At 39.7% G+C, this 10,695-nt stretch overlaps 1 protein-coding gene across 1 annotated transcript in view; it reads right to left on the bottom strand.

Moving 5' to 3' along the window:
* Positions 1 to 10,695, bottom strand: part of RAD51 (RAD51 recombinase) — a 68,660-nt gene that overhangs the window by 25,400 nt on the left and 32,565 nt on the right. Inside the window, exon 4 of the mRNA XM_024115911.3 lies at positions 7,057 to 7,174. Coding sequence (XP_023971679.1) covers positions 7,057 to 7,174 — 118 coding nt within the window. The remainder of the gene's footprint in view (positions 1 to 7,056; positions 7,175 to 10,695) is intronic.

Genomic DNA, 10,695 nt, shown 5'->3' on the forward strand with positions numbered 1-10,695 from the left:
TCAACAAGAGAAGCCACCGCAACGAGAAGCCCGTGCACCGCAACGAAGCTCCCGCTTGATGCAACTAGAGAAAGCCACGCGCAGCAACAAAGACCCAATGCAGCCAAAGATAAATAATAAATAAATAAGTTAAAAAAAAAAGAACTATGCCATCACAAGTCAATAAGCAGTCATTTAAAAAAATAAATTATAAATAATATCTAATGTTTACCAAATGTCTCTCGTGTATCTGGCACTGTGCTATGTATTTATATATATATCAATTCATTTAATTCCAATAACTTATAAAGTAGGCAGTCTTTTTTTTTTAAAATAAATTTATTTATTTATGGCTGTATTGGGTCTTCGTTGCTGTGCGTGGGCTTTCTGTAGTTGTGGCGAGCAGGGGCTACTCTTCGTTGTGGTGCGCGGGCTTCTCATTGCAGTGGCTTCTCTTGTGGAGCATGGGATCTAGGAGCGGGGGCTCAGTAGTTGTGGTTCGTGGGCTCTAGAGCGCAGGCTCAGTAGTTGTGGTCCATGGGCTTAGCTGCTCCGCGGCATGTGGGATCTTCCTGGACGAGGGTTTGAACCCATGTCCACTGCACTGGCACGCGGATTCTCAACCACTGCGCCACTAGGGAAGGCCCGGTAGGAAGTCTTTTTGTCCTCATTATGAAGATAAGAAAACTGAGGCGTAGAACACAATAAGTAGTTTGCACCATGTAATACAGCCAGTAAATGCTGAGAGGGGGAACAGGAGAGAAAGCAAACGCTCAAATTTGAGTGTGATTCCTGAACCCATGCTATTTTGTGCCCTAAAAAAAAAAGGAAACTTGAATGATCGAATATTTGGGGAAGCAACAAGGACCAAATCTAACTGCAAAAATTTAGGACAGCAGTGCTTTCAAAAGTTCAAAAACTTTACAGCTTTCCATAAAGTCCTGAAGATTAGTGTGCACTACAATGTACTGATACTACAATGTAGTATTCAAGCATGGAGTGTTTTAACCAGTCATCAGATTTTCTACCTTGTGGTAGATAAAAGGTTAAAATTATTTCTTCAGGCAGAGGGAGCTTACTCTCAGAATGCAATATTAAATGGAGATTAAATTATTTAATTGGCAGATAATTTTAGTATTTTTTAAGTCAAGTACCACCCTTAGTGGTCTTCCTTCTTTAATGTGAATACTTCTCTTTATTTCTTAATTCTATCTAACAGATAAACCCAACCCAAATATTTTATTTAGTTCTGTTCTATAACCTGGATACTTTGCTAACTGCAGTTCACAGCATAGGATAAAGGATTACTATACCTTGAAGTAGTTTGTCAAGCTCTTTGGAGCCGGTAGTAATCTGTATGATCTCAGACCGCCTTTGGTGGAACTCAGTTGCAGTGGTGAAACCCATTGGAACTAATTTAGCTGCCTCAGTCTGGGGAAAAATAAGAAATGCCAAATCGATGAAATACGCTTAGTAAAACCAGGCATACAGTGGGAAGAGATAACATCTAAGAAAATTTCCAGAATGATCTCTCTTTAAAAAGTTATCAGGCTTCTCTGGTGGTGCAGTGGTTAAGGATCCGCCTGCCAATGCAGGGGACACGAGTTCAAGTCCTGGTCTGGGAAGATCCCACATGCTGTGGAGCAACTAAGCCCGTGCGCCACAACTACTGAGCCTGTGCTCTAGAGCCTGCGAGCCACAACTACCGAGCCCACATGCCACAACTACTGAAGCCCATGCACCTAGAGCCTGTGCTCCGCAACAAGAGAAGGCACCTCAATGAGAAGCCCACGCACCGCAACGAAGAATAGCCCCTGCTCGCCGCAAGTAGAGAAAGCCCGCGTGCGGCAACGAACAGCCAACACAGCCAAAAATAAATAAATAAAATAAATAAATTTTTTTTAAAGTGAGAGAACTACTTAAATTCTACTTTAACATATATAAAATAATGTCAGCCTAAAAAATAGTCTATACCTAAATATAACCCCGTTGTTTTAAAATGTATAATTCTAATTGACTGAAACATTTAGAGATTTTCTAAATGAGTTTGCATGTTGACACTGTCTAGATAAATGTGCCAAAGAAAAATTGCCTTTATCGTAATACGTATATTTGAGGTTTATTCTACTTGTTCCTTGTAACCCTAAGGAAACAATTTACCAAAATTATAGGGAAGTGTTGAAATTATAGCATAAAAGTTTCTTTCCCCCTAAAATTACAGGTAAGAAAACTACAGCCTACAGAAATGAAAATCACTAGTTGTCTCTGGTTTTAAGCCCAATTTTGGTTTCCTGTAAATCTTTACACAAGTCACACCTCGAAGACAAGAGAACCATAAACCACCAGAGATCTGTGACATTTCACGGAACCACAAGAGACTAATACTTTCATCTGAACCAAAGAACTATCAATCAACACCGTATCCTTTAATCTCTTGCTATTTAAGGATCTGAAGGCCAGTAACATCAGCATCAAGTGAGACTTAATTACAAAGGCAGAATCTCAGGCCCCTTCCCAGAGCTGTTGAATGAGAAACTGCAGTTAATAAGATGCCCCAGGTGATTCAAATGCAATTTAGAGTTTGAGAAGCCCTGGGTTTATTTAACTCCGAGAGCAGAGAGCTACAGAGGGGACCTTACTTAACACAGCTAAATCCAGTACAAGAGTGGTAAGTTTCTAATATGATGGGGTAGTGGGGGAGGGGTGTAAAATCCGTAGAAAGAAAACGGAGACTACGCTGCGGATGGAAAATAGACAGGAGAAGAACTCCGAAATATGGCCTCTGTCAGAGGTCCATCTGTGATTCAGGAAATGACTCCGAAAATAGGGTCAGAGTTATTTCAATGAGCAGAACTAGAACCAAGAAGGGAGTAGAAATATGGGAAGACTATGCATGGATATCCTGGCACAGCATTAGAAGTCATGATATATTTTGTGAATGAAGTCAGAATCAGTAAATAATGACAATGAGAGCTAAAGTTCACTGCATGACTGTACTCTAGGACGCAGGGAGCTAAATCTATTACATGAGCGAGCTCACTTTCGCCTCGCAACAACCTCACAGGGTTTTCAACAATTGAAGAGGCTGAGGCTTTGGATGTATTTTACATGATAGTGTCAAGCCGGGAAGGAAAGAACCTGGCTTTGGTTATGACGTATGTGACTTCATATATCTTCCCCCATCTGAGCTGCCTGACTGACAGATGAAATTGCCCTGGGAGAAATAAAATCTGGACTAGTATTTGTCCAAATTAAAAAGCTCTAACATAGTCAAATCAGCCTCTAAATTGCGAACAGGCACTGAGAATACACAGATACATAAGCTTAATGTCGACCTGGGGAAACAAGCACAGGAATGTCTAGTGACATTCCTCTCCAGCCTACAGGCTGTTAGAACACCTACAAAGAGCCTCCACCCAAACCTCTAGATCTACAGCTCCACTAGATATGAAAAGTAATGCCTTCATCATTTATGAGGACTGAACAATAGACAATGAAAGGAGGAACAGAAAAGCTCCCGGGAAATAAGGCTTCCAGCCTGATGGAATATGAAACCTGTCAATAACCCCTAGCCATGGAGATGCTCCCGCTGTAAAGAACCTCCACCCCGAAAGACTCTCCCGAGGCCTTCAGTGTCTTCCCCTGAGCCTGACATAGCTGGTCCCCTGAGCATTCCTGCCTTATTATCATCCTTTCTGGGCAATTCACAGCAGAGTTTCGTTTAAACCCAGGGCCTTTAAGAAACAGCTCTTCTAAGAAACTTATACAGTCTTCTAGAGTTGCTTGGGGTGTTAAGCTGGGTAACAGCACATTTTGAGTCCTTTGCCTGATCATACATGTACACTTTATATTTTTTCTAAAATGCAGATAGCATCTAACCATCTCATTTCCACTTGTCCCATTGTTCCAATTTATAAACATCTAGTTTTCCTCATTTCACTCATCACTTAAGATGTTTACAGTGGATTTAAGGAGAATGGCAAATAAGACACAGGGGGATCTAATCTCAGTTTTGTCACTAATAAGCTTCGCGTCATTGGAAAATCACAATATTTCTGAACCTCTAGATTTTTAAAAAAATTTTTTGTCATTACTGGTTTGTTCATCAAAGGGGATGAACAAGGATATCTCCTAAAATCCTTTCTAGGCGTGAGGTTCTATAATGTGTTAATACCAGAACTAACGTTGTAAAGAATCTCTACAACTTTTCAAACCTTTCACTGTTATACATTTGCTAGTACTCTTACTTAGCACTTTACGCTCATCTTTTTTTATTCCACAAACACGTACAGAGAGAGTATCCCTGTATGCAAAGCCTTAGGGGAGGAAGTAGCATCATCCCAATTTTATAGAAATTAGAAACTAAAGCTCAGAGAGGTAAAGCAATTTGTTTAAAATCACACAGCCAGGGACTTCCCTGGTGGTGCAGTGGTTAAGAATCCGCCTGCCATTGCAGGGGGCACGGGTTCGAGCCCTGGTCCAGGAAGATCCCACATGCCGCGGAGCAACTAAGCCCATGCACCACAACTACTGAGCCTGCGCTCTAGAGCCCACGAGCCACAGCTACTGAGCCCACGTGCCACAACTACTGAAGCTCGCCGGCCTAGAGCCTGTGCTCCACCACAACAGAAGCCACCACAATGAGAAGCCCATGCACTGCAACGAAGAATAGCCCCTGCTCTCCGCAACTAGAGAAAGCCAACGCCGCCAAAAATAAATAAATAAATAAAATTTAAAAGAGGATATAAAGATTACATTAACAGTCATATTAATTTAAAAAAATCACACAGCCATATGTGCAGGAAGAGTCAGAGGGTTGAGAGTCCGCCTGCCGATGCAGGGGATATGGGTTCATGCCCTGGTCTGGGAAGATCCCACATGCCGCGGAGCGGCTGGGCCCGTGAGCCGTGGCCGCTGAGCCTGCGCGTCCAGAGCCTGTGCTCCGCAACGGGAGAGGCCGCAACAGTGAGAGGCCCTCGTAATGCAAAAAAAAAAAAAAAAAAAAAAAAAGTGAAGGAAAAAAACCAAACTCATAGAGGATGTTTTCCCTTCTTGTCATTTTAACCCCGACATTTTCTAGTCTATGAGCTCTTAAAGGAACAGATTATAACCAAATTGAAATTTGAAGTAAAAACCATGCCAACTGCCTAATCTGGCAGAACTTGACTTCTATTCTTTTGTTTATATAATAAGCTTGCTTTCATCTGTCTTAAATCTGTAGGAGTTTTCAATGTCTGACAAGGAGTTTTTTATGTCTGACAAGGCATAAGCAAAGGTCAGGATTTGTTCAGTCACAAAAACTGATGCCCAGTAATCAACAACATATAGACTTTAGGGACACCTACTGGCTTAATATCACAATCTTTCAAAGAGTTATTAGGTATTCAGAATTCTTACTTATTCAATTAAGTCACCACTTCAACAAATTTATTTATTTGAGCAATCCAATAAATGACAACTTCATACTTCATGGATGGCAACATCTTTAAGGGTTTAAATTAAGAATTACTTATAATTTTTGAGCCCACTGAATTAATACTATAAAATAACAGTGCTTAAAAATTCAAAGCTCTTAGTATAATACACAATAAAACAGAATTTACTGGGTTGTATATATATTATTGTATGAGATATTAAATAAATCTCAGATATTGTCCATCTGACTAGGTTATGTGGCAGAACTACATGCACTGAAGCTGTAGGATGCATTTTTTGAAGATTCTTTAGCGTTTGAAGATTATTTTTCATAGAAAATTTCTGTATAACTATAACAGTAGTCAACACAAACTATAAATATATAATTTTATAAATTAAATACTTGCTTTACACTACAGAAAACTCCAAGAGTAAAGATAATCAAACTCTGTAACAACATACAAGCGTACATCATTTTATTGCCCTTCATTTTATTGTGCTTCACAGATACTGCGTTTTACAAATTGAAGGTTTGTGGCAACCCTGCGTTGAGCAAGTCTATATGCACCATTTTTCCAAAAGCATTTGCTCTCTTCATGTCTCTGTGTCACATTTTGGTAATTATCACAGTATTTCAAACTTTTTCATTATTATTACATTTGTAATGGTGATCTGTGGTCAGTGGTCTTTGATGTTACAATAATTGTTTTGGGGTGCCAAAAACCATGCCTATATAAGACTGAACTTAATTGATAAATGTTGTGTGTTCTGACTGCTCCACCCACTGGCAATTCCCCCATCTCTCCCTCTCCTCAGGCCTCCCTATTCCTTGAGACACAACAATATTGAAATTAGGCCAATTAATAACCCTACAGTGGCCTCTACCATGGGCTTAGCTGCTCCGCGGCATGTGGGATCTTCCTGGACGAGGGTTTGAACCCATGTCCACTGCACTGGCACGCGGATTCTCAACCACTGCGCCACTAGGGAAGGCCCGGTAGGAAGTCTTTTTGTCCTCATTATGAAGATAAGAAAACTGAGGCGTAGAACACAATAAGTAGTTTGCACCATGTAATACAGCCAGTAAATGCTGAGAGGGGGAACAGGAGAGAAAGCAAACGCTCAAATTTGAGTGTGATTCCTGAACCCATGCTATTTTGTGCCCTAAAAAAAAAAGGAAACTTGAATGATCGAATATTTGGGGAAGCAACAAGGACCAAATCTAACTGCAAAAATTTAGGACAGCAGTGCTTTCAAAAGTTCAAAAACTTTACAGCTTTCCATAAAGTCCTGAAGATTAGTGTGCACTACAATGTACTGATACTACAATGTAGTATTCAAGCATGGAGTGTTTTAACCAGTCATCAGATTTTCTACCTTGTGGTAGATAAAAGGTTAAAATTATTTCTTCAGGCAGAGGGAGCTTACTCTCAGAATGCAATATTAAATGGAGATTAAATTATTTAATTGGCAGATAATTTTAGTATTTTTTAAGTCAAGTACCACCCTTAGTGGTCTTCCTTCTTTAATGTGAATACTTCTCTTTATTTCTTAATTCTATCTAACAGATAAACCCAACCCAAATATTTTATTTAGTTCTGTTCTATAACCTGGATACTTTGCTAACTGCAGTTCACAGCATAGGATAAAGGATTACTATACCTTGAAGTAGTTTGTCAAGCTCTTTGGAGCCGGTAGTAATCTGTATGATCTCAGACCGCCTTTGGTGGAACTCAGTTGCAGTGGTGAAACCCATTGGAACTAATTTAGCTGCCTCAGTCTGGGGAAAAATAAGAAATGCCAAATCGATGAAATACGCTTAGTAAAACCAGGCATACAGTGGGAAGAGATAACATCTAAGAAAATTTCCAGAATGATCTCTCTTTAAAAAGTTATCAGGCTTCTCTGGTGGTGCAGTGGTTAAGGATCCGCCTGCCAATGCAGGGGACACGAGTTCAAGTCCTGGTCTGGGAAGATCCCACATGCTGTGGAGCAACTAAGCCCGTGCGCCACAACTACTGAGCCTGTGCTCTAGAGCCTGCGAGCCACAACTACCGAGCCCACATGCCACAACTACTGAAGCCCATGCACCTAGAGCCTGTGCTCCGCAACAAGAGAAGGCACCTCAATGAGAAGCCCGCGCACTGCAGTGAAGAGTAGCCCCCCGCTCACCGCAACTAGAGAAAGCCCACGCGCAGCAATGAAGACCCAACGCAGCCAAAAATAAATAAATAAAATAAATAAATACAAATTTTAAAAAAGTTATCAAAATACTAGTAGTTCTAGTTCTAGGATTATTTTATCTCTCTGGCAAATAAAGGATGAATTAATTTAGAGACTCCAAGAAGATTAATTTTTAAATTGCCAATACATTCATGTAGTTAAAAATAAAAAACTATGATAGACCAACACATATGTACTTTGCCCAACAATACAGTACAAAGTCCTACATATTTAAACTTTCATTTCCTGTTCTATCAACCACAGAATGTATCTCTTAACTTTCTACTTTGTTAAATGAGGACATTTGTCCTTGATTTTTGCTCCCTCCACACCTACTTTTCCATCTCTGTCAGCTGTACATTTTCTTTTACCCTGTCAAGGTTGAGAACATTTAATCCTACTTTGTAGTCAATGATAAATCATTAATGATCAGTCTATAGGCTGATACCAAAATTTTAAAATAGGGGGACTTCCCTGGTGGCACAGTGGTTAAGAATCTGCCTGCCGATGCAGGGGAAACGGGTTTGAGCCCTGGTCTGGAAAGATCCCACATGCTGCGGAGCAATTAAGGCCATGTGCCACAACTACTGAGCCTGCGCTCTAGAGCCCACGAGCCACAACTACTGAAGCCGGGGCGACTAGAGCCCGTGCTCCACAACAAGAGGAGCCACTGCAATGAGAAGTCCACGCACTGCAATGAAGAGTAGCCCCCGCTCGCTGCAACTAGAGAAAGCCTGCACACAGCAACGAAGACCCAATGCAGCCAAAAATAAATAAATAAATACATTTATAAAAAATAAATAAAAAATAAAAATAAATGCATTCACAAATACATGGAAATTAAACATTACATTCCTAAATAACCAATGAATCAAAGAAATCACAAGGGAATTTAGTAAATTCATTGAGATGAATGAAAATGAAAACAAAACATACCAAAACTTATGGGATGCAGCAAAAGCAGTGCTTAAAGGGAGATTTTTTTTTTTTTTTTTTGGCGGTACGCAGGCCTCTCACTGTTGTGGCCTCTCCCGTTGCAGAGCACAGGCTCCAGACGCGCAGGCTCAGCGGCCATGGCTCACGGGCCCAGCCGCTCCGCGGCATGTGGGATCTTCCCAGACCGGGGCCCGAACCCGTGTCCCCTGCATTGGCAGGCGGACTCACAACCACTGTGCCACCAGGGAAGCCCTTAAAGGAGATTTATAGCTGTAAATGCCTATATTAGAGAGATCTTAAATCAGTAACCTAACCTTCCCACCTTAAGTTACTGAAGAAAGAGCAAACTAAACATAAAGCAAGAAGGAGGAAGATAAAATTTGAGTAGAAACTAGTGAAATAGAGAATAGAAATAGAGAAAAATCATTGAAACCAGAAGTCGGTTCCTTGAAAAAATAAGCAAAATTGATTAAAAAAGACTCAAATCACTAAAATCAGAAGTGAAAGAGGGGACATTACTACCAACATTACAAAAATAAATATATGCCAACAGATTAGATAACTTATAAGAAATACAGAAATCCCTAGAAAGACACAAACTATCAAAACTCACTGAAGTAGAAAAAAGAATCCAAGTCCAGGCCCCAAATGATTAGCTGAGCCTGAACCTAAATTCAGTAAAATAAATTGTTTGAGTCGGAAGGAAGGAAGGAAGGAAGTGAGGTAGGGAGGGAGGGAGGAGAAAATCTGGATAGATCTATAGCAAGTAGAGATTAAACTTGTAATTTAAAAACTTTCCACAAAGGGAAAAAACCAATAAATAGCTGAATCATGGGTTTGCATTATTCTCTAAACTTCTCTATATGCTTAATACTTCACTTGAAAACTCCTTACAATGTTTATATTATAGTTATTGCAGAACCACATGGTGTGCTAGAAATACAATTCTTTCACTAAGGTTCCAATGTTAACAACCGATGTCTCTCAAAGGTTTCTGTCAAATTCAAATGAATTCTTTTTTATATGCCGCTAGTTTCAAAATCATGCTCCATTTTACCTTGATTTTATATCTGAGGCATGTCTTTCTCTAGTATTCTCTGACTTATCATTTCTTAATTTTCCAGCCTCTCAATCTTACTATGTATTCTGCTAATCCTTTTTTCCCCTGAAGATATCCTTTTCTTCTGCAAACGGGGCTATCTGCTCTCCAGGCTATCTACTGTCCTGGGCTTTCCTTCACTGACTATTTGAGTTGGAGTCTCTCCAACCTAGATCCTATGTTTCCTGCCCTCATTTTAGTAAAGTATATCCTCAAGTAACTTCCTAAGAAAGAACAGGATGAGAGAAAAATGTTCTGAATTCTTGTATTTCTGAAAATGTTGTATTCTGCCCTCACACTGGGTGAATAATATTGCTACAAATAGAATTCTAGGTTTAAAATTATTTACCCTCAGAATTTTGAAGGCACTGCTCTACTAGCTTCTACCATCCAGATTTCTAATAAGAAATGTGCTATCTTTTTGATTTTTGTTCCTTTAGACGTCACTTACATTGTTCTCTCTGAAATCTTTCAGAATCTTCTCCTTATAATTGGTATACTGAAAATTTCACACTGAGGAGTCTAGGTGTGCATCTTTGACACTGTGTGTGGGGCCTTAGACTCCTGCTTCCCTTTAGCTCTGGGAAATCTTGTATTATTTCTTTGAGAATTTTCTTTCCTTCTTTTTTCCTTATAACTTTTACTCATCTTCAGGATGAATGAAAATGAATGAAAATTAGAAAATAAAAATACTAGAGAGAGGGGAGAAGAACTATAAACCAATATTTAACTCTAGTTAATATATGCTAAAATATTTAGGGGGAAATGTACTGACATCTACAACTGTCTTCGAAAAGCATAAAAAAAAATCCCAGATGGACTGATGGCTGGATAGAGAGATAAACAGATGATAAAGCAAGTATATTAAAATGTTAATAGCAGTGTCTAGGTAGTGGATAAATAAGTGTTCATTGTAACAATCTTTCAACTTTGCAGTAAGTTCAAAAATTTTAATCAAAAATGTGAAGGAAAGGGCTTCCCTGGTGGCACAGTGGTTGAGAGTCCGCCTGCCGATGCAGGGGATATGGGTTCATGCCCCGGTC

The sequence above is a fragment of the Physeter macrocephalus genome, chromosome 11 (genome assembly GCF_002837175.3).
Source record: "Physeter macrocephalus isolate SW-GA chromosome 11, ASM283717v5, whole genome shotgun sequence".
Classification (NCBI taxonomy): domain Eukaryota; kingdom Metazoa; phylum Chordata; class Mammalia; order Artiodactyla; family Physeteridae; genus Physeter; species Physeter macrocephalus.